This window comes from Hibiscus syriacus, unplaced genomic scaffold (genome assembly GCF_006381635.1).
Source record: "Hibiscus syriacus cultivar Baekdansim isolate YM2019G1 unplaced genomic scaffold, ASM638163v2 tig00111644_pilon, whole genome shotgun sequence".
Lineage (NCBI taxonomy): Eukaryota > Viridiplantae > Streptophyta > Magnoliopsida > Malvales > Malvaceae > Hibiscus > Hibiscus syriacus.
Genome location: NW_024063144.1, coordinates 752,673 through 776,146, shown reverse-complemented (window position 1 = coordinate 776,146; position 23,474 = coordinate 752,673). Strand labels below are relative to the sequence as shown.

The window sequence follows — 23,474 nt, the reverse complement described above, 5'->3', positions numbered from 1 at the left end:
CGTCAAGCTTATTTCTTCATCTTGCTTGTTGGAGTTCCTTTATGAAATACCATATCAGAAGAAAAGGGAAAACATTCTTAGGTGGAATAAACCAAAGAACAAGTTCTTGAAGCAATAGTTAAGCTCTCAGAGTCCCAGGGTTTCTAAGGAGACAGAAGAATATCGGCCAGATCATTGTATAAAGTATTCATGAGAGTCTTGATTGTGGTGAATGAAGATAACAAGTCAGCCGCTCGTCTAGTTGATGCGTCTGAGAAGCACTGCTGGCTGTAATTTCAAGAACTAAAACCCATTACAAGACAAAAGCTAATATAAGGGGGAAAAAGTCATATAAATGACAATAATTGCATAAAAACTATACTATGAAACACACGAAGGTATGAATCTTCGACAACAATTTAAAATTTCTGTAATTACACGAATACAAAGAAGATTCAATGATCCACTACTTCAATGTTTGAGGTATAAAAATTTTAAGAATCAAGTCGCTTCCAAATAACTAAAGATTGACATCAAACATCATTGTATGAAATACACTCAAGCACATCATCGAGTATCTCTCAGACGCAAAAGAGATCTTACTAGTAGAAACCAAAAAACAAAAAAAAAATACAGCAAACCATTGAAAAAAACTTTTAAACTCAACTTAGTAGATTACATGGACCTATAAAAAACTCAACTTAGTACAAACCGTTGAACAAAACTAAGAAACTCAACAAATGCAAATTATCAATCCAAATTTGGAGGTCACTCAGAAAAAAAAAATTGAGAGGAGCAATCGTGACTTGTCGACAATAACAGCAAACAAGCAACAAAACTTAGGGCCAGCCCTCAACAAAGACTCCAATAGTTGACATCATCAAAATGATAAACGCAGCGATTGACTGCCATTGCTAGCCCACTATACCACCAGCATATCTATATTAAGCAACAGCACCATGCAGGCCAGACAAGGTAATTAAACCATGTGTTTGAGAAGTCATTCAGCCCAAAACTGAATAATCCTTCCCTTTTACAAATACGAGAAAGCCAGATATAAAAGCTTCCTAATATTCAATACAATGTGCAAAAGCAAAGCAGTTTCCACTCTCCAATAACTACTTGTATCTGCTCATATCCACAGATCCACTAGAAATCTAGAACCAGATTAAAATTGATAGTCATAATGAGGTAAAATTCGTTCTCAATTAACATCGCACAACAAATTAGCATTTGAAACAGTAGTTTGAACTCCAAAAATTTTAGCATCAGATATTCAAATGATAGAACCAGATTAAAATGATAGTTAAATATATACATAATGAGCTAATACTCGTTCTCAGTTAACACCACACAGCTAAAAGAAGCATTACCGCAAACACAAAATCACCATCCAAACTCACCCAACATCAGGCTGGCTCTTGAAAATGGTATGATCAGGCAGAGCACTAACATGGAAAAACGGACACAAAATGCTAGTCATTTCAATGACACGCCCATTCAAGTAAACCCCTTTAGGAATCCACCATGGATGATTGTCGACACCGTTTTTCGCTCGGATGGAAAAAAATTAGTACGACTTGAGGGTTTTTCTTTGAAAAGATTTTGAAATTGTGAGGAGTCCCACCAATCATTTTAAGGTGCAATTGGGACACCATAAAAATCGAGTAATTTTAATAAAACATTTTATTTTATCAAAATATCAAGTTTAGGGTAATACGAAAACTAAAAAACGGGTTCGGGAGTCAGTTACGCGTGGGGAATGATTAGCACCCCACAACGCCAAAAAATCGACACCTAGTTGGTTACCCGATATTTAAAATTGAAAATTATGAGTTCGAACTTTCTTTAATCGAAAATTCACTATTGATGCACAGTTGAAAAGGATGTTCGTTTATTTAAGAAATAGTGTTCGCACCCTAGTATGAATGCGAGAGATCAATTATTATGCCCAATAATTGAACATTGTCTTGGAATTTTAGAAAAATGACAGGGTTTGAAAAGGATGTCGATCTATTTCGGGAATCACTTGTAATCACCCCCTGAGCATACTTGCAGGAGATATACTATTGACTCCCTAATAAGTGAACATTGCCTTGGGTTTGAAAACATGATGGAATCAAACAATTTATTATTAAACCTAATTAAACTAAGGGTTGATTAAGGCTTTTTCTAACTTAAAATGTCAATTTATGTGATTTAAAGAACCTAAGGGACTAAACATAGAATTAGAGGCTCTAATATTAATCCTATTTAATTTAAACCAGTTATTGGATCAAATAATCGAGATGGTCCCTTGAGCATGAAGGCGAAGGCCAACTCAGATTATTCCCTAAACTAAAATACTAGAGTGAAATCTAACCTAATGTAGAGGTTCTAATTAAAAACTTAATTAATTATGTTAAGAGAAAACCTAATTAAAAGTCTAAGGGCTAAAGTGAAAAGAATCTAAATCTAAAGGGTTAAACTTGAAGTCTAAGGTTCTAATTAATGACTAAATTAAGAGAAACCTAAATCTAAAGGTTCAATCTACAAAGTTAAAAATCTAGGATTAAATTAAAATAAAATAAGATACATAAATTGAGAAAATTACAAAAATGGATAAATAAGAAATAAAATGATTAATTAGGAAATGAGAAATTAAAATAAATAATTCAAATCACCCATTAAGATGTAAATTAACAATAATTAAAGTCTCACATTCAAAATAAAAAATTATTTGCTAAATTGATATGAAATAAAGTTAAACATCAAATTCACGAAGGATAAAAACATGCAAAAAGAGACTAACATGCAATGAAAATAAAATTCAACAACCAAATAAACAAAAAAACAGTAATCCTAAATTAGTTACTCAATTAAAAAGTTGCTAAAATTAAGCATGAAAAAAATAAAAATTATGACAGTGACCAAAATATAAAAAGATGCCTAAATAAGAGGGACCAAAACACATTTTTTCCATTTTTATACCTTGTAATACCCCAAACATCGGGTCAGTGACCATAATGAAAGGATTTAAAAATTTAGTGAGTTAATTTGAATAAATTGAAAAGTACAAGGATTTAATTTAGAGATTTTGTTTAAGTCTTATTAGTAAAAATGGAAGAATGGAGGGGCATTTTGGTCTTTTAGAAGGAAATTATTTTAATATTCATTTTATTTGGGATATTTATTAAGGGTTTAATAGTAGAAAAAGGGAAGAAAACTGAAAATAACTTGGTTCTCTTCTTCTTCTTCCCGTCGGCCCCGTGCCTTCCATAGCCAAAGGTAAGATTCTTTCAAATAGGTTTTTCCTTTCGTTTATGGGTTGGTTTTGAAGCCTTAAGTGATATAGAAGATTAAAGAAAGCTTAAGAGTGAATAAAACTAAGATATTAGTGATTTATTAGAGATTTAATAAAATGGGTTTTTAAGTGATTTGATAAAATAGAGTCAGTTATTGGAGTTTACAGGCATATTTGACTTTTCAAAGAAGTAAATAAGAGATTGAGAGCCTTAGAAGTGATTAAAAACATGTTTGGAATTTGTGTGTGATTCTTAGTTTCGAGTGTTCTTTGGAGATTTTGGATGTTAAAAGGAGATTTATGGATGTAAGTTAGTTTGGATAAGTGATAATGAGTTTAATGGTATGGTTGGAGAAAAGGATAAGAGATTGAGGTGGAATTTGTGTAAAATTCGAAGTAAACACTACAAGAAAATATACCTTTAATGACACACGAACGATGACACGCGCTAATTTATGACTTGCAAAAAATGTGTGTCAAAAGAATGTAATGTTTTTTAAAATATGAACGATTTATGACTTACAATAATGTGTGTCATATTTAATAGTCATAATCCAAAAAATTTGCAAAAACATGGAGTACATTTTAATTGTGTGTCATCTGTAAAAGTCGTATTTTAATTTCCCCCTCATTATTTTCATCCTTTCCCGCTTCTTCCCCCTCGATAACAAAGTTCACTCTTGCTTCCCCCATTTTTCTCTTTGCAACCTTCCACTGGTTTGCCCATTCACCACAACGCAGACGAAGGGTTTGGGAGGATTCAAGGCTGGGCAACTCCGGATTTGGAAAATGGCAAAAGAATACAGAGAAGAAGATTTCGTAGGAAATTAAAAGCAACTGTCTCTCTTAATTTATTTCCTCAATTGTTTTACAGGGCTCAACGGCAGGAGTAAGTAGAATCCTGAAATTAAATTGCATATAAAATAAGGTTTTCTTGTCATTTTTCTATCCAAATTCTAATTATTTGTTTGCCTTTTATTTGGATCCTGAGTACTTGCCATGGAATCTGATTTATTTATTTACTTGTAAGCTTGCGAAGCTGAATCCATATTTTCTCCCTCTTTTGTTCTTTGGGATGAGATCTCAGCCTTATCTTTCCACTGCTCGATTGGATCTAGTTTTTTCATCGTTGTCAAATTTGAATTCCTTAAAAATTGAAATTCAATATTTTAAGCGATCGATTGGTGTTGTTAATTTGAGTAGATTTGGATCGTTAATTATTTTGGTAGGGAACACGGAATGTTGAATTCTTGCTTCTGGAGATTTTAGATTGAATAGTAGGAAAAGATGAAAAAGATGTGATTGTTGTTTTGTTATACATAATTTGTCGAATAACAAACTTCTGATATGATTCTTCTGGCCATTTCTAACTTGTATAGATTAGAAGAGTTGTTGCTGAGTGCTGAAATAACTTTAGCAATGTAAACTAGAACTTTAAACAATGTTTAGAGGACTTAACTGTGCTGAGTTATTTGTATTTGACTCACTGGGCTCGATCTTTTGGCTAATTCCCTTTAATGCTGGAGTTGTATCCATTTAATTTGGGTCTCTTATTTACCAATGCATATGTATTTCTGATGTTTGGTGAAACACCCTTTTCCTGGGATCAATGGTTATGATGATAATTAATTAATCAATGTTTCTGTTTTTTATATTCTTTTCTTCTGGTGTATGGGGATAAAGAAGTGCTATGAATTTATTTCATTTTCTTTGAAGTTAATAGGATGAACCATTGCTTATGCTTTTGGATTGAATTTGTTCACCTTTTAATACTAAATTCTACTCTTGGAAATTTATCGAGAAATGTTAAGTTATTCTCAAGATCGCACAAAAGAATGAAGTAAATTTCAGTATTGATTCTAGCCTCTCCAACTATAATTTACTTGTTTAGACTTCTCCTGCGATTGGACCTGAGCATGAACTATATTTTTGTTGGAACTTCTACAAGTTTGATCCGATTTTGAACTGTATAATTAGGCCATTTTGAATCGTTCACCAATCACTTAAGTTCTTTAAAGTTTTTCATCTTTAGAATCATTTCTGCTAACATCAAAGGGCATATTTTTATGTGTTGTTGCCTGCTTAATTTTTCATGATGTTTTTATCTTTGTTGTTGAGTCCAACATCTGCATGGATTTGTTACAACGATATGGTGCGAGTGTAAGAAATGAGAGTCCCCATCCTTTAACTGATGATGACGACGATGACGACTTATTTGAGGATCGATTTAGTGTTGCATATAATCTTGACCGAGAATTTGGGTAAGTAAATGCTTGGCAAGGTTAAATTGTTACATTTGTCCAGTTATCCTTTGATGTTCATACATATGATAGTATAATCCTAACCTGTAGTGCCTTTCTATGTACAATAGTCCAAGGCTTAAGGAGCACATGCAATATTGCATGAACCATCCAGAAGAAATTAGTAAGCTCTCAAAATTAAAAGCTCAAGTAACTGAGGTGAATGGGATTATGTTGGATAACATTGAAAAGGTATGTATTTATTTTCTTGAGAAGTGGTACAAGTGTGGAAAAAATGGATGTATTATTTTGAATGTAGAGATTTAAGTATTTTGTAATAGTCTTCCTTTCTAGTGGCTGGTATACAGATTTCTTTGGTTACTACCATTGAACTTGCCTATAAATATTTAACTTATTATGTCGTTTATTTTCTCAACGTTCATGTACTGTTGTTATTAGTATTCAAATTACCATTAGGTTCCATATTTCATGCGGATCATGAGAATTTCAAAATTTCAGGGGTAGTAACTATAGGTGACAATCAGAAGAAGAAAACCCCCTTCTCATCAACAATAACCCCCTAATATAAGAAAAAAAGAGGAAGAAAATGTCTTATGTTGTAGGGTAACATTAATATTTCTGGATTTGAGGCTTTATGATGAGCTTCTTGATTATCAGGAAATAATCATCGGCTTTTGTTGCTTAAACCCTATTTTAGATCTTTAATCCCCTAAAACTTTGGTATGAAATTTAGTTTGAAGATGCTATTTCAATACTTGTATCCCTCCTCTATCATCAGTAATAATGACCATATCATCCATGTGTAAAACAATAGAACTGTCTTTTTTTGTTTGCCAATAGATAACTTCATGGCACCTCTAAAATGATTCCCTAGGATATTGTTTTAACATATGTGAAGTCTTCTTCAAATAACACACTAGCTCTAACTCCCCCTGAGTAATGGATTTAATTGGTTTCTCATGACATTCTTCCTCAAAGTTGACATGAGATTTTTAACGTCTAACTGAAATAAAAGCCCATAAAAAAGTAGTTGCCAATGTGACAATAAAGGAGCAGAGGTAGGTCTCTGGTTGAGGTAGTAACTTACAGGTATAAAGTTTGGTTTATATGGTAAATCTGGTGGTACGTCTTGGTTAACTTTTACGAATAGCTGACTAGATTGTGACGAGTCTTTGAATATAGTAGTGTTTGGTTGATGATAAGATTTTCTTGGTGATGTTCTTAGCCATCAAAATACACCCATCTGTGCTGAGTGATGACTATGTATGTAATAAAGAATATTTCTAGATTGTTTTGGTGCATTAATGCCTTTTTGGTTATGCAATGTTTCTCCTTAGCTCTAGGTGCTTCAATTTTAGGGGATTTGATTCTGATTTTTATTTCCTATAATTTCCTTATTGGTTTAAATAAACTTTACTTATGAATTAGGATATTTTCCTGATATTTTGCTTTCCTTGTTAATTTATGAAAATAGGGTTTTATTTCATAATTTGTAAGCCTTCTATATAAGAGGTAAATTATTAGTGAATATAATAAGAGACAAATTTTGTTGAATTTTCCATCAGCTAAAGATTTTCTTAATTTTTAATGCTAATGGTGTGGATTGTTGAAGGTTGAATCTTCTGTTTTGTTTATTTACTGAAAAAAGAGAAGAAAAGTGGCTACCATCAAATATCATCACTAGTTTTTAAAGAAATTTACATTGTGATTTTATAGTTATTGTCATATGAGATGCAAAAGCCATCTTGCTCTAGCATTGACTTCTGCAGCAGACATGTATGAATGAGTTTTCTCGTGCATTAGTTTAGTAACATACAGTATGGTCACAGTCCAAACTAATTATAGTACCAAACCAAATATCTACTTGTGCCTTCAGATGCTCTGGAGTTTTTTTACCGCCAGTAGTGCACATGCCTATGCATAGATATAGTTTAATGGATTTACTTTAACAAGACCTAAAACTTTTCATTCCAAAAGTTCATATTCCAAATTTTGGGACTATGTCTGAAATGAATGTTTTCCCATGGCGTAACAGCTAGTGTTCAGTTCACTAGTTCCGTTTCTGATCAGGTTTTGGATCGTGGGGAGAAGATTGAACTTCTAGTGGACAAAACAGAAAACTTGCAATTCCAGGTTGGTGTTATCTTCTTTTTATGGTTTAGTTTAGGGTTTGGGTAAGCATCATAATATATATATGGTTTTGTAATAATATCGCAGGCTGATAGCTTCCAGAGGCAAGGGCGACAACTGCGACGAAGGATGTGGCTGAAGAATCTGCAAATGAAACTGATGGTAGGAGGAGCTGTAATTATCATTTTATGGCTTTTTGCGTGTGGGGGTTTCAAATGTTGACTTTGATCAGCCAAAGTTAAGAACCATTATAATATTTTTGATAACTTAATGTGAATATATTGTATGCAAATGGATTGCTTATATATAATATGATATATATATATATATATATATATATATTATATTATATTTGTATTTATGATTATTTGTCATTAATATATATTATATATATATATATATATATATATATATATATATATAATTTACGAAATACAATCACGACACAAGAATGTGTGTCATTTTTTTTAATGACGTGTGCTTCAATGACACGCAATGTAAGTCATACATGTGTGTCATCTTCATTTATGACGAGGGCTTCAATGACGTGCAATGAGTGTCATAAATGTGCGTCATAAATACGCGTCATAAATGCGTGTCATAAATGCACGCCATAGATTTATGACTCACAATTGCGCGTCATCTGATATTTATGTTGGTGGCTTCAACGATAGGCATTTGTGTGTCATCTGCACCCATATATGACGCGCAATGCGCGTCATTAAAGGGGTTTTTTCTAGTAGTAAAAAGAGGTAAAATATGGGTAAGGGTATCGGTATTGTAAGAACAGTACCGATACTATAAGGTTAAATTTTAGGAAAGATGATGAACACAATGAACAATATTGATACTGATACAAGTAGTATCGATACTGATGTGGAGGTATCGATACCATGAAGAATGTATAGATACTGTGATTGGAAAATGGATTCCAGAATGCTAGAATGGTATCGATATCGAAGAGGGTATCAGTACCATAGAAGAGAAGTATCGATACCAAATGAGGGGTATCAATACTATTCAGTCTGAAATGTTAAGTTAGGTGAATTTTAATAGAATTCGAATTTAATAGTACTTTTGAGTATTATACTTTGGATAAATTTTAGTAAGTATACTAACATCATATTTGTATGTGTGATTATGAATGCTGTGTAGATCGTAATCAAGCTCATGAGTCAAGCAAACAGAAAGGCAAGGATAAAGTTATAGAATAGTCGGACTACATTTGAGCATTATAGAAAGGCAAACCAGGTGAGTGCATTTATTATGTACTTATATGTTATGATAGTCATAAATGCATATTGTTTAATGTATATGTTGCAATTTTCGTATTGTCACTATGTGTGCAACCCCACGAAATTCATAATGAGTTTATGAATTTCTGTATTGGCACTATGTGTGCAACCCCACGAAATTCATAATGAGTTTATGAATTTTCGTATTGGCACTATATGTGCAACCCCACGAAATTCATAATGAGTTTATGAATTTCCATATTGGCACTGTGTGTGCAACCCCACAAAATTCATAATGATTTTATGAATTTCCGTATTGGCACTATGTGTGCAACCCCACAAAATTCATAATGAGTTTATGAATTTCTATATTGGCACTATGTGTATAACCTAAGTAATTTATAATGAGTTTGTGAATTACCGTATTGACATTATTTGTGCAAGCTACGTAATTCACAATGAGTTTGTGAATGACCGTATCGACACTATATGTACACCCCAAGGATTTTAAAATGAGTTTGTGAATTTTCGTATTGGCACTATGTGTGCAACCCCACCAAATTCATAATGAGTTTATGAATTTTCGTATTGGCACTATGTGTGCAACCCCACAAAATTCAAAATGAGTTTATGAATTTTCGTATTGGCACTATGTGTGCAATCCCACGAAATTCATAATGAGTTTATGAATTTCCGTATTGGCACTGTGTGTGCAACCCCACGAAATTCATAATGAGTTTATGAATTTCTGTATTGGCACTATGTGTGCAACCCCACAAAATTCATAATGAGTTTATGAATTTCTATATTGGCACTATGTGTGCAACATAAGTAATTTATAATGAGTTTGTGAATTACCGTATTTACACTATGTGTGCAACCTACGTAATTCACAATGAGTTTGTGAATGACCGTATCGGCACTATATGTGCACCCCAAGGATTTCAAAATGAGTTTGTGAATTTCCATATTGGTACTTAGGTGCAAATTTATGTACCATGCATTCTCATTCAACATATATTGAGCAAATACAAGAATAATTTAGATAAATACTGATTGATAAGTATGATGGGCATATTAAATATCATTTTGTAGTTTATGTGAAAGAAACTTGGTTTACCAAGATAACTTTATGTATTATTATGATTTATACGAGTTAATTCGTGTTTTGATATTTATGATATACTTATGTTTTTATTTCACTTCATTATTATTATGCCTCATTAAGTGAATACTTAGCGTGCGATTGATTTTTACATATAGGTAAAAGCCATTATTAGAAGTAGAGAGTACAAAGCAACTACAAGCATCAATGAATATACTACAACATCAGTAAGACATCCTATGATGAAATTTTGACTCAGTTTAGTGGCATGTACTTATGAATGTCCTATTAGCTCTATTTAAATATTTTGGAAATTGGTTTGTAATAGATTAACTGAATCGTCTTATGCTGATTTTAAATATGGATAATATGATCTGGTATTGCTAATTGGAGTATACGTGTTTAATATATATATATATATATAATTGAATAATGTCTTATAAACTATATTATTAAATTGTTTTATCTAAAGAAAACGAAAAGTAAAAAAAATGTTTCAAAAGTCATGTGACATATGTGACTCGTGTACGGAAACATATACGGGAAATGGGTGTTACAAACCTAGAAAACTAAAGAATAAACATAAAAGGAAAAAATCATGCAATTAGGGCACCAAAATTTAAAATAAAATAAATAAGCTTAAGATCTAGAACTATGATGCAAAAAAAAACAACAAAAGTATAGGGGCTACAACACGAATAAACCATGAATTTAATTATGGATAAACAATGAACAAAACAAATGTAAAATAACAACATAAAGACATTAATATCGAATTAAGATAAAAAAGGACATATAGGTGAACATTTTGTAAAAACACGGATAACCTTGGGGCCTCAAAGTAAATAAACCAAATATTAATATTGAAAATAAAATGGGAAAATATAAAAGTAAGGACAATTAAATTAAAAATTATTGAAATAAAAGAAGAATACATGACCAAATTGAATAGGAAATATAGTTACAAGGACCGCGGAGAGGGTTAGACACTCCGGGTCTTAAATGCGCATATAAAAGCCCAAAATGACGACGTCTGATAGGGTTATATAAACCTCTTTTTCTTTTCTTTTTTTCCTCATTTTTTCTCCTTCTCTCTTTCTCCTCCCATAAAATGCTCTCCCCTATCTCTTCACTATCTAAATGCTGGCGATAGACGTTGTCCCGGTCACCGTCAATCACCATACTGGCCACCATCTCTGGTGGTCAATCAAGCCCAAAACTTCATGGATGACTCTCCTCGACACGTTGGTCATGGATCCGGGCTCGATTTTTGTGAAAAATGACCCCTAATATCGCGAAATAGGTCGAGAACCTCTTAGCTTTCAACGATCCTATCTTTGTCATCCACCATTGGATCGTGCTGATCTTAGAGTATGTTGTTCCCCTCACCATCGAGCTTCATCTCACCGTTTAGATTGCCTAAATAAGGTCTCGAACATCGGTGAACAATACCAATCGAGAGGTAAACTTTTATCCCTCTCTTTTTCTTTTCATTTCATTTTTTTCTGGTGGTTTTGCTTCAAATGATAAAAAATAGAGAGGCCCCTTTTACAATATGTTTTTCCTTTTTTCTGAATTAAGAGTCCCTTTATATTTTGCAAAAAGGATTTTATAAACCCCTCATTATAGACACCCGTTTTTATCCGAATTATAAATATTATATTATTATTATTATTACAACTATTATATTATAATATATTATTATTATTATTATTATTAATGTTACATATTATATTTTACAGGCCCAATACACGGTTACAAATATCAACCCAATTATAAAATGTTGGTTCAAGCCCAAGACCCGAATCCAGACTCAGTTACAAGACCCGACCCATTTAGCCCATTTAGCTGCTGCCTCCCACATGAAATCAGTGACCAGTACCATGCCTCCCACGTGAAACCTACAACAAATCCACCAAAATCAAAGAGTTTCGACAAACCTTTACCTAAACCTTCAAAATAAAAATAAAACCCGAAAATTACGGGGTTAAACATACCTGCTTCAGTACTAATCCAAGGAAAAGGTTGATTAGAAACAACCATAAATACGGAGGCAATCATTCGGGCAGAGGAGGGGGATTTCATCAACAAACAGAGGGTTCGAAGGGTTCTCGATTTTTCAACAGAGGATAGGGAAAATGTTGTTAAGGGGTATTAAAACTCCGGATGAAAATTGTAAACGGAGGGCTTGGTTTTTCAACAGAAAAAAAATTGTAAACAGTGGGTAAAGGGATTTTGATCTTCCATTGTTTAGTATTCGAGAGAAGCAATTTTCGAAGGTCGATTTCCCATTTTTTGTATGGACAAGCAATGTAACAAGGTCTTCTTCCCGGATATGAAGAAAATGCAATGAATATAAGGCAGTAGAAACAAAACCTTAAAAACATCTTTATTTGTTTTTTATTATTATTCAAAAGGGGAGTTCGAACCAACTGAATAAAAAAAGGAATTTACTTGTGTTCTTTTTCGAGTCTTCGCCGGAAGTTGGAGAATTCCGAGCATCGCTGGAAATAAAAGGACGAGCCTCGCCGGGGTCATCATCGGGGTGAGTATTCGAAGGGTTTAATGGCCCTTAGATCTTTGCATGTCCACTGCTAAGCTTAGATCTGTGTTAGGAAGTATATAGGGAGGCTTTGGGTTTAGGATCTCGATCGATAAAAAGAAGAAGAGGAAATAGAGAGAAGTAAAGGGTAGAACGTTTACCTTAGGGGGTTTAGCCCCTAGTCGGGTTTAGTTGGTGCTCTCGCCGGCGTTGAGAGTGGCGTCGTGTGCGTGCGTGAGAATGAGAGAGAGGAAGGTTTGGAGAAGAAGAGTGAAGCGTGAGGTTGGGTGTTCTGCGTGTGTTTAGGTTTAGTAAATTTAGCTTTAGTTTATTTTACGTTACATATTAATAGGTTTTTGGTAAAATTATACTGTAGTCACATGAATATTAGGGGTGAATTAGTTATAGACCTATATTTATGTACATTTTGATTTAGGTCACTAGTTTATTTTTAATTTACATGTTTAATTTCACATTTGTTTAAATTTAATCCTTATTCAAATATGTATATATATTTTTAAAAATTTATAGTTTGCGATGTTATGTGTTTATTTTTGTATTTAAGTCTCATTCATGCATTATATTTGTATAAGTTTGTTAAACTCATTATGTACCCGTAAACATATTTGTATGCAAAGTTTCGTATTTGATTAGGTGGGCTTCATGCAGGTATATGCTAATCGTATATATATATATATATATATATATATATATGTGTGTATATAGTTGTCGGTGTTAACCTGTTTGTGTGCATGTATACATTTATATATTAATAGTATTATGATCAGTGTTGTTTCTGTCTTATTTTAACTAAATCATTAAATATGTTAGCAACATGGATTAGTATATATATATATATTTCAATTATTGGAATGCATGAGATACTTATAACTGGGCGTGGCATGTTTTCTCTCCACTCTTTAGTTTTTATTTATTTATTAATATTGTGTTGTCAAGAATTGTCTGCTAAACATTGATTTTACCATGTTATCTGTTGATCTCGTTGCCATAGTTGCGCCAATACCAACCGACAGACGTAGGGTACCACTGCAATTGTTTTATTTACGTATTTTCCATCTCATGAATTCATATGTAATGTAATATTATATATATGTATGCCATATAAGTATCTTGCATAATAGGAAATAATCATTACATAATGTGTTTATGCCCTTTAATTATATTGACTGGTTTAATGTGTAAAATATAGTGAATTTATTTTATTGTTAACACGTAGATTTAACTGCATGTATCTTAAATTTTTGATGTATGATATCATCACGTGAATAACTCGACTCATAATTACATAATTGGATTAAGGGTAATACCCTTTTAATTTAAAATTGTTTTAAGTGAGTTGTCTTAACTTATTAGATATCCGCTTTTGACGATTTTAAATTAGAAATGTATTCCATTGGTGACACCTAAAAATCAATTCAATGCGTTAAAATTTGGGAACGAAAGAAAAGAAAATAATCGGTTATTTAAAATTTTTGAGAAAAGGTAGTTATAACTTATCTAAGATCTTATCTCGATATTTTTAAATAATTGAATATTCTTTATCTTTCTAACAAGGTTGGGTAATTTTAATTTAATCTATTTTGGTGCTTTTGAATATTGTAAAATTCATATGTTATTGTTTTGTTGGGGATCATAAATCAAATTAAAATCGAATTTGTAAATTTTATTGCAAAGACATTAATTAATCGACTAGGTACCGATTTAGGGCGCTGTGGGGGTGCTAATCATTCCCTACGCGTAATCGACTCCCGAACTCATTTTCTGGTAATGCAGACCTAAATTTGTCATTTTAATTAAAATTATTTTTTTTAAAATGGCAAAACATTTTTTGGGTGCCCAATCACACTCTAATCAAGGATTGGTAGCGACTCCTCAAACCGTATATTTTTTATCGTAAAAGAATTTCTAAATTTTCGAAACGAGAGGTTTTCTAAAATCGTATTGTTTTAATTAGAAATCAATCATGAAGGGATAATTAAAAATTATGTGGTTTTTAAAACTCTTGCTTCCCAAGGAAAAAACCGTTTCAACATTCATATTACAAAAAATGAAAATGAAAATAAAAAACTTTATTTTTTACATCTTTTCTTTGTTTGCAGGCATGGGTGTATGTTTGATGAGGGTGTGTCAGCGGTGAAAATGTTGAGTGTTGACAGTAGCAATAAAGATGGCATAAAGATGGTGGAACCAGTAACCGGGGCATTGAATGCCCCGGATATTCAGGTATTACTTTCCTTTTTTCATTTTTATGATTTTTGGTAATAATAATAATATTATAATAATAAATATTTTTGGATAAAAATGGTGATTACAGTTGCTCCTCTTTGCTCATTATTATGGAACAGGAATGAAGCAAAGATAATAAACACCATTTTTATCCGGCCTAAAATGCTGAAATTTTTGATCTACAAATTTTTCTTATTATGAACTCTTCACTCTCATGGGATAAACTCTTCTTTGGGAACGTTGATCCATCTCCTTCTATGATGGAATCGAGCAAATGTGACTCTGATCCAACTCCTTATGTGATGGATGAGTCAAGGTTTGAACAAGTTATTCTCATTATGAGCTTCTTCTCTCTCATCGGATGAGTTTTTCTCATTATGAACTCCTTAATAGAAATATTGATATTCCTTCTTCTATGATGGAATCAAGCCAAAGTTGAAGAAGTTTTTCTCATTATAAACTTATTCTATCTCATCGAATGAGTTCTTCTCATTACGAACCCTTCTATTGGAAATGTTGATCCACTTCCAATGATTGAATCGAGTGAAATATTGAACAAGTTCTTCTCATTAGGAACTTCTTCATTAGAAATATTGATTCGCCTCCTTATGTGATGGAATCGACTGAAACATTGAACAAGTCCTTATCATTAGGAACATCTTCATTAGAAATATTGATCCACCTCATTTTGTGATGGATTCGAACAAAGTGATGATGCTAATACAACTCCTTGTGCTATGCATGAGCCAAGGTTGGTGTTAGTCCAACTCCTTATGTGATGAATCGAGCTAAGGTTGAACAATTTGTTCTTATTATGAACTTCTTCTCCCTCATCAGATGAGTTCTTCTCATTACAAACTCTTCCTTTGGAAATGTTTATTCACCTCCTTCTGTGATGGAATCGAGTGAAATATTGAACAAGTTATTTTCATTAGGAACTTTTTCATTGGAAATGTTGATCCACCTCCTTCTATGATGGATTCGATCAATGTGATGATGTTAATCCAGCTCCTTATGTGATAGATGAGCCAAGGTCAGTGTTGTTCCAACTCTTTATGTGATGGAATCAAGCAAATGTTAAGTAAGTTATTCTCACATTTTTACAAGAAATCATGAAATGAAACCTTTGTTGACTCTTTGAATTACTGCCAGATATTCAAAACTTGATGAAAAATGAATGTGTATGCTCCTATTTTGCAAATGCCTAAATATGCATGCATGATGTCATCAGTGTTGCAAATTCTATTGTTTAATGAATCTTTGCTCATTTATCTTCGCTGAGTTTTTTTTTTTTTTTGTCTTTGTTGAGTCAATCCTAGAAACAATACTGCTCACTAGCTTTGAAGTGATCTGGCCACTTCCTAGTAAATGGTTAACTTCTCTATATGAAAAGTCAAGTTGAAGAAAGGTATCACTGGAAAGGTTTATAGGGAGACAATCCTAAGAAGGTCTCAAACGACATTCTAGACAAACATTCCTAAGAATGACTCAAATAAATTTTTAGAGAAACGATCCTAAGAATGACAAAATAGTTTCTCAAAGTAGATTTTACAGGCATCCTCATGAGAGGTAAATCAAAATTTATCATGTTTATGAAATGATGAAATGTATGATGCAAAGATGTAAACTCATGTAATATATATGAATGCATGTTTTTTTATCTATTTGGAATGGTTGCAAGAGCAGTCTTCATTGCTAGAGCAGTCGTCATTCTCTTTCTGGTTCGATTATCTTCCTTATCTGTCACACCTGAGTGCATTCTTGTGAATCTTGATTTGTGAACGGGCGCATCTTGCCCCGATAAATTTTGGCTCTTGATAAATTTGGCTTCTCCTACCTTAACTTGTGTAGAAATCCAATAGAGCTTTCATTTTTTCCAGAAGGTTTTGAAAAGCGAATATATCATTTCAAGCTTTGGAAACTGTGCACTTACTGCTACCTTTAGAAAAAAAATCAATAGCCACTATCTAGAACTAAACACCGTAGAAACTGACAAAAAATTTGCGTTCCCTGAAAAGTCCTACGATACATCCATGCTAAGGATGGTAGTTGGAACCTTAGAAATAACCAAAATTGAAGGTGTTTGCTCAATTGCTAACATCAAATTCAGCCCTCCATGTTTTGCATTGATTTTTTCAAAGTTTTGTCGCCCATTTAATGAAAAGAGAACTTCCCAGTTATCCACTTTTAATCTTGGCACAGACAGAACATGACCTTCCAAATGGTTGAAATTAGAATTTATAGAAACCCTTTTTGAACTCAACATTGGCTCAACATCATAACTACTAGTACATGAAGCATTCATCATTTCTCGTGGCTTTGAAATTAATGCACGAAAAATCACCAGAATAATGCAAATTTATGTTACGATGCCCGAAAGATTTATCATCAAGAAACCTTTGAAAATCAAACTTGGCTTCTTCAAAAATTCATTTACAATTATCATCAAGAAACCCCTAAAAATTAGGCTTAGATTCTTTAAAACTTTATTTAAAGACATCAAGAAACCCCTGAAAATCATGCTTACCTCCTTTCCAAATCCATTTGTAAACATCAAGAAACCCCTGAAAATCAAGGTTAACTCATTTAAAAATTCATTTGAAAATATCAAGAAACCATAAAAAATAGGCTTAGCTTCTTTCAAAATTTATTTGAAGACATAAAAAAACCCCTAAAAATCAGGCTTAGCTCATTTCCAAATCCATTTGTAAACATCAAGAAACCTCTAAAAATCATGCTTAGCTCCTTTAAAAATTCATTTGAAAACATCAAGAAACCCCTAAAAATTAGGCTTAGCTTCTTTCAAAATTCATTCGAAGACATCAAGAAACACCTAAAAAGTAGTCTTAACTTCTTAAAATAATTTGAAACACCATGTTAATTGGTTAATCCTCAAGAAACCACTAAAAATCAGATTTAGTTCTTTAAAAAATCATTTGAAGAAATCATCAAGGAACTTTTGAAAATCAAACTTAGCTTCTTTGAAAATTCATTTGAAAATATCATATTGGGTAACATGACCCACTTTAAAAATGATGATTGTTATATGTATTGGGTTCCTCAATTCTTGAGGTTTTGCCACTCTTAATGTAATTCCCTCCATTTGAGGCTTGAATTCTGAATTTTCTTTTCTTTCTTTTCTTTCTTTGGAAAATCTATAAGAATTATGCATATATATGAAAATATGAATGCACTTAAATGTATCGAAATGTAATGCATGACTTTATTGTATATAAAAATGTTGATTATTCTTTTTCTCGTATCAAAGTAGAGACCTCAATCTTCCTTCACTTGACCATCTTTGAATGGATCATGCCTCAATAGCAACTTGTCAGCTTAAGCTTGCATCTTCTGAGGATTAATTTGATTATCTTGTGCAATAATGTTTTTTTGTCTTCTATCTTTGGTTTCTTTGTTACGATCTTAGAAGAAGTGTTCTCCTGTAGTTAGGCATATGGTCTTGATGACTCTTTCTAGTTCTAATTCAATGGTTATATCATAAGCATTTCAAGGTAAACTCTTTTTGTCCTCATTCTGCCCTCAGAACTCCAAACGGCGAGGCTCATTCACCATGTTTATTTGATTTGAATCTCGTTATCTCAACAAGATCTAATTTTGGTAATGCCCCAATGTGGGTACTCATGGCTCTTTTCGTGCCAAAATCTTAATCTCGAATGGTCTCACTCTTGTGTTACTAATCAACAATCATATGACATCAACATAAATGTTATCGAATAGTTTAAGGGCTTCTCTTCATGATGCCATAATCAAATGGACACTTAACAAGTGATCAGTTCTTTTAACAAAAATGTCTTGAATTTTTTGCTATGAGTTGAGATATGTCCCCCTTTCGACTAAGGTGATCATTTATTTCTTGATGGATTACTGAAAATGTCATAAGGAAGTGTTAGAAGTTCTATCCTCCAGTCCTTCTAATCTCTCAGACTATTTGCTTTCAAGATTGTGAAATGTCTTCATTACTATGGCATCGTTTGTTTTTCTTCTCCAATTGAGGAAGAATGAGCCTCACAAACTTCAAGAACCTTTTTCACTTGAGATTGTCATGTTTGAAAATATTTTTCTTCTTCTTTCAGTTTTAAAAATGTGAAAAAAAAGTTTGTTGAATAAATTTTAATTTTTTTTCCATTTTCTCCAGGCTCACAATCAAAACAAATTGTAAAACAAGAGTTCATTGAATATCAAATAAGTCGACTTCTCTTTTAATCCTTCAAAAATTATATGCATCTGACATGTGTAATGTTAATGTTGATATAAGGCTTAGGCTGACTTGGGAAAGTAGAGTGTTTCAGGTTGATTTGGGGAGGTAATGTGTTTCAGGTTAAAATCTTGCACCCTTGATTATGGTGTTCATTGATATAATGAAATGGCCATTGTGCTAATCTTTTGGAAATGTTCACTGGTCTCCAACTCTCGAGATTACTTTAAGGTGGTATAGCGCTTTACCAAGAGATGCATAAGACCATATACTATGGGATAGTTGTATAATCTTCATATTTGAGCCGCCTTTTAGGCTTTTTACTAAAATCCTCCTTTGGTTTCAAAATATTATTACAACTCTAACCCCTCTTTTTTATTTTTCCTATCATGCATTAAAGATTTTATACAACTATTTTTGCAAATAAAAATTAACCCTGAGGGCGGAATGAAATCTGAAGATAACATCTCCACTTAGAAATTCATGTATGATTAGAAGGGACTTTTCAGGCACGTAATATATGTCAGGGCTCACGGTTATGAAAGAAATAGATAAATAGGCCTAAACAAGTGTTTAAGGGTTATCGAACCAAGGATCAATTCGTTCTGATGTCTTCAATCTTGTTTTGCTCGATTTGAATATGCTTGTGTGTCTTTTATTTTTCTTTTATTTTCCTTTGTTGTTCCATGATCTTCTGGTGAATTGATTCTAGATCTTTGAACCCGCTGAATTTGATCAACCTTGTGACTTGAAGCTCGATGAGTCGCTCGTCTTGAAATACTTGATCAGTTTTTTTTCTTTTTCTTTTTCTTTTTATTTCTTTCTTTCTTTCTTTTTATTTTTTCTTTTCTTTGTTCTCGCCATGATTTGATATTCGAGCACCTCGTATTTGGTCCACCTTACGGTATCTTGTTATTTCACTTTATTTTACATGAGCTTGTTCTTGTAAAAAAAAACATGGATTGATGGTCTTTATTCATGCAAGCAAATGTCCTTCACCTTTGTCCCCTAGTGTGAAGGGTGATCCTTGGTTAGGGTTGAATCATAAAAAAATAATTCAGGCTCAAATGGGGACAACAAGGGATATATTTTTTTTCTTTTTCTTTTTTGAAATGATAAATGAAACAAAGCCTTTCATCATCTTATACACAGAAGTCCTTGTAAAAGAGGTATCCCAGGGGGATGAGTATTCATGATTAACTTCTATTCACATAAAAACAATGTAATTAATGCATTATAAAATTATTTCAATGATTCCCTTTATTTCTACTTCACGTTGCTCCTAGTATGCCCCAATTATTCAAATTCTCTTGCAAAAACTTGATCTGTAACACTCCATCTTGTCTTTCTTGCAGGAATGGTTCTTGTACACATGACCATCTTGTATTTTATGCCTCCAAGCTTTATTGAGGTTAGAGATAAACATAGGTTATTTCTAGGAAGAGAAATGTATGACTTTAAAGTTATAATTCTAAAAAAGGTAATGTTATGGAAATTTTAGCACTGTCTGAAAAGGTAAAAGTACGAATTTTGGTGCCTCGGGGGGGATAAGGGCATGACTTTATTATTTTAGAGGGAGGTGATGTCGAGGTTCGATTTTTTTGGTAATGAACACATTCCATGTAAGGAAATGAGTTAGGGTATTAGGCTTTGGAGGGAACACGAAAGGAATAATCTTGCCACTTTTCAAATATCTATAATTAATGAAGTAGTAAAAGAACCTTTAATTCATTTGATATTCAAAGATTTACAAGATTAAAACTTGATTTATTGCTCATAACCTTAGAAAATGACATAAGTTCAATAATCAAATTATTTTAAGAAAATAAAGAAAGAACAAAAACACGTTCAAATAGGGCAATGTTAGTGGAATAAGGCTTCATGGTGGATATAACAACTTTTTCCTGATTAACACCAAAATGTCTCATTACACGTTAAAGTTCAATGCCCCAGGGTCAAACAAATTCTAGACCTTGCTCTTCGATACCCCACAGATCTCAATGATGTGTCTCGAACTTCAGACGGTGCTAACATCACGTCCATAGCTCTCAATCCTTTTCTAGGTAGGAATGGGGTGACTTCAATTTACCTCAAAAACTTCTATCACAAGATTCTCTGTGAGTTACTCCCAGGATCCGTGATTAATGCATGTTGAGATGCAATATATATTATGCAATGTATGATGTATAGATACGAATACAAAGATACACATATGAATACAAAAATATAGAAATGGGAATGCAAAATACGAGATGCAAATACAACAAAGGAATTGCTCCCAAAAGTAATTGTTCCTTGAATAATTCTTGAGAAACTGAAAATGTCTCGCTACACTAGGGAAGTGAAAATCTGGTCCATCTTTAAGTTGTCCAGCTCCTGCAAGCGTTTGGGTATTGAATCGTCTTTCATCATATTTAGGCATATTGAAAACCTTCAAAGCTTTTACTTCATCTCATACTTTCAGAAATTTATCAAGCTGGTTCGTTACCTTTAACTATTGGCTTCAGCGTCGAATCTTCTTGACCGACTTGTTATCTCAGCAAGTAGATGTCCGGCTTGTCTCCTTAGTAAGTAGACTATCTCTTGTCACTACTCGATCTACATAGAGAATCTTCAAAATTCTATCTAACACAATGAAAGGCATTGTTGCATGCATTATTTTTCAAGAACCTTCTAAATGACCAGTTATTTCAGGGATCAATACCTTTGAATGATATGTCATGTTCATGCAAAAATACAACAAAGCACAAGACAAGACAAAAGGAAATCAAGTTAGTAGAAACAAGACAAAAAGAATCAAGTTAGTTAAAATGATTATTCAAAGAAATGTAAGCTTAGTAAAAATAATTAAATACGACTCAAAGTTAAGACTAAAAAGTAAAGCATACAAAGGTAATTAAGAGTTCTAATCGCATGCATTCTAGTTCTCCTATATTATCCACATGGCTCTAGTGGGTTAGGTTTACTAAATTCTCTACATGAAGTCCGGTTCTAGCAAAGGGTTCCCAAGTTATCCTTACAACTTGCTAAGGCTTGCAAATCAGATTCAACTTAGTGGATCACACCACTAAAAGCATGTCTCAGAACTGATATCCGGACTTGTAACTTAGGATGCTTTCCAGAGGTAATTTGTCAGACCCACACGAGGAAGCCCAATGCTCCCCATGAGGTGTGGTATTTCCCCCTACTTAGGTAAATTGGGATTGAGCTCAGGTTTAGAGCTATGATATGTAACAGTCCTAAATATTCACAGAAGTGTAAGCATTAACTAGAGAGAAAATCTTTTTTTTAGATTACATAATGAGCTATAAATTAAATAAATTCAAAAGCAAAATTTATAAATTCCAAATGTAGGGTAATCAACTCGTGGCTCTACTCTTGATTTGTTTTAGAAAACAAAATGTCCCCAGCAGAGTCGTCAAGCTGTCGACGCTATTTTCGCCCAGGTGGGAAAAAACCAGTCCGAATTAGAGGTTTTTCTTTGAAAAGATTTTGAAATTGTGAAGAGATGTCACCAATCATTTTAAGGTGCGATTAGGACACCATAAAAACTTGTTAATTTTAATGAAACATTTTATTTTATCAAAATATCAAGTTTAGGGTCTATGAAAACTATAAAACAGGTTCGGGAGTCAGTTACGCGTGAGGAATGATTAACAGCCCCACATCGCCCAAAAATGGGTACCTAGTTGATTACCCTATATTTAAAATTAGAAATTCTAAGTTTAAACTTTATTTAATCAAAAATTCACAATAGGTGCACAGTTGAAAATGATGTTCGTTTATTTAAGCCAATAGTGTTCTCTCCCTAGCATGAATGCAGGAGATCAATTATTATGCCCAATAATCAAACATTGCCTTGGAATTTAGGAAACATGACAGTGTTTTTGAAAAGGATGTCGACCTACTTCGGGAATCACTAGTAATCACCCCTGAGCATACTTTCGTGGGATATATTATTGACTCCCTAATAAGTGAACATTGCCTTGGGTTTGAAAACATGATGCAATAAAATAATTTATTATTAAACCTAATTAAAATAAGGGTTGATTAAGGCTTTTTCTAACTTAAAGTGTCAATTATGTGATTTAAAGAACCTAAGGGACTAAACCTAGAAATGGAGGCTCTAATATTAATCCTATTTGATTTAAACCAGTTATTGGATCGAATAATCAAGATGATCCCTTGAGCGTGAAGGCGAGGGCCAACTCTGATTATTCTCTAAATTAAAAGGCTAGAGTGAAATCTAACCTAATGTGGAGGTTCTAATTAAAAACCTAATTAATTATGTTAAGAGTAAACCTAATTAAAAGTCTAAGGGCTAAAGTGAAAAAAATCTAGATCTAAAGGGCCAAACCCGAAGTCTAAGGTTCAAATTAATGATTAAATTAAGAGAAACCTAAATCTAAAGGGCCAAACCCTTTTTTCTTTTTTTTTCCTCAATTTTTCTTCTTCCCTATTTCTCCTCCCATAAAA

The 23,474-nt window shown here is 32.8% G+C and overlaps 1 protein-coding gene across 1 annotated transcript; it reads left to right on the top strand.

Moving 5' to 3' along the window:
- The first annotated feature begins 5,392 nt into the window (after positions 1–5,392).
- On the top strand, positions 5,393–7,875 carry LOC120166699 (vesicle-associated membrane protein 727-like). The gene is made up of 4 exons (XM_039175929.1): positions 5,393–5,523; positions 5,634–5,754; positions 7,594–7,656; positions 7,741–7,875. Exons 1-4 carry the CDS (start codon positions 5,393–5,395, stop codon positions 7,873–7,875), a joined length of 450 nt encoding a protein of 149 aa, XP_039031860.1.
- Positions 7,876–23,474: the final 15,599 nt, after the last annotated feature.